At 55.1% G+C, this 1,980-nt stretch overlaps 1 protein-coding gene across 1 annotated transcript in view; it reads right to left on the bottom strand.

Annotated features, from left to right (window-relative positions):
* Positions 1-1,882: 1,882 nt before the first annotated feature.
* Positions 1,883-1,980, bottom strand: part of TCL1B (TCL1 family AKT coactivator B) — a 2,685-nt gene continuing 2,587 nt past the window's right edge. The window contains exon 3 of the mRNA XM_007447339.1: positions 1,883-1,936. Within this exon, the coding sequence (XP_007447401.1) occupies positions 1,883-1,936 (54 nt within the window). The remainder of the gene's footprint in view (positions 1,937-1,980) is intronic.

The following is a 1,980-nucleotide window of genomic DNA, read 5'->3' as shown; positions in this document are numbered from 1 at the left end:
TATTCTGCACTCTAGTGCTTTGTATCTGGTCCTGATATTTCCACCCTTGCTTTTTTAGCATCTTGTCCCACAGAAAATGCTGACTTGGAGAAAGTTAATTGTCTCACACTGTCTTTTGCTTTCTCTGTCTTGTTTAAGGTGTTTGCTATCCCAAGATCGTGAACATATTCCCCTGTGCTTTCTTCAGTAATTTTACGGATTCATTTTTAAGGTTAGGACTTTAAACTGTTGGTGATCTCTTCTCATGACGGGTGTGAGGGAGCGAATTCCCTCATCTTGCCGTCACCAAATTACTGCCCTGCCCTACATCCACGCCGTCCTCTTCCTCCCTCTGCTTCCAAGGGCAAGACCTGTCAGGACCCCGGACTCTGCCTCACCCCTCCCCGCTCAAGGACTATTGCCTCTTCACCCAGGACATGCGGGAACATCACCGCTTGTGAAAGCTCACGCCTGCTACTGGATCTCCTGCTGCAGCTGCCACAGTCTTTGCCTTTTCATAGCCCAGCCTCACGAAGAGCCCACCCTCCACTCCCTTACCCTCTGCCGATGTCCTGCTGCTGAAATGGGCCAATCCCAACTTCCCTCCCTGCTTGGAAAAACACTAAAGGGATAACTGCAGTTCTACCTTCAGTGTCAGCTGCCGCGTTTCTACATTAGGAACCAGTTTAAGATAAGCTCCGATTCCGCACCAAAGCTGAAAAAAGAGCAATGACGTTTAATTACCCAGCACTGGGAGGTGACCCTCAGGGACCAGCATCACTTCCTGGGACTGATGGCGCGGGAGAACCACAGGCCAAATCCGTCGCTCCACATGCCCCTTGTGCAGATGGGCTAACTGAGGCTCAGGAGCTAACAGCCTGCCCAGCACTTGATCTACTCCCGGCCCAAGTGTCAGCAAAAGTGACAGCCAGGGCGCACCTGAGTCTCAAGTCCAGACCTGGCGCTCTTCAAGCCACTCCCTGCCTGAGGCCAAGCAGAGCCGAGGGCAAGTTTCCGATTTCAGGCTGCACTGGAGACTTGGGGCTCTGGCTGGGCACTGGGTCTGGTGGGCATGGAGGGGAGATGTTTGGGGGAGTGGCACCTGGAAGATCAGCATGAGGGACACAAAGGGGGGAGAGAAGCCACGGCAGGTCACCCTGAGGGCAGATGGAGGGAAACGGGAAATGCAGAGTGGACAGGGGGCCCGCTGCCTCCGCGCCCCCCGAGGAGGCCCTGGTAGGTGTGCAAACCAAAGAGCAGGTGCATAATGATCCTCCTAAAGATCACAGGGCCAGCAGGGCCTGGGAGGAGACAAAAGGTGACAGTCAGGGAACCTCAGAAGAGCCGGGCGGTGGCCCGTCAGAGCAGGACCAGGGGTAGGAGGGCAAAAGCCCCGCTCCAGGCCCTCAGGGCAGTTCGAGCTGCTACCAGGCTCAGGAAGAAGGCTCTGGGGGTCGACGCAGGGTCCCTGAAGGCCTCTGCCATTGACTGGACTTGTGGCGCCCCAGTGCCATGGCCGGACCTAGAGATCCATGTTCATTGGATCCAAGCTTGATCACGGCTATTTCCAGGCTCTGTGGTTTCAGGGAAATCATTCCAGCTCTCAGAGCCTGTTTGCTCATCTGTAACACGCGATGTTAATATGTACACCTCAGAGAATTCTTTGGAGAATTAAATGATGACCATTATTCAGTGTTTTGAGAACATACTAGGGGTCTGTCCACGGTGGAAATCACATCCACTGGGGGTGGGAGGGGGCATAAACGGGTGGCTACGTAAGAAAAACTCAGGGAGCAGCCTGAGGGCAAGGTGACCAGCATTGCCTTCCTGTAAAGAGGGGCGTCCTCCTTGCTAGTGTCCGCTGTCCGCATTGTGAGGCTCCAGGCCTGACATACCAGCCCCGTCAGCGGCTCCCACTTGGCAGACGTTTTAGGATCAGCTGCTCCATGGAGTTGATCTGCAGAAGGGGCGAGCAGTGATCAGAGCCCCTGGGAGACGCTC

This window comes from Lipotes vexillifer, unplaced genomic scaffold (assembly GCF_000442215.2).
Source record: "Lipotes vexillifer unplaced genomic scaffold, Lipotes_vexillifer_v1.1 scaffold1017, whole genome shotgun sequence".
Classification (NCBI taxonomy): Eukaryota; Metazoa; Chordata; class Mammalia; order Artiodactyla; family Lipotidae; genus Lipotes; species Lipotes vexillifer.
Note: the sequence above shows the minus strand (reverse complement) of the source record. Positions and strands in the feature narration are given on the sequence as shown.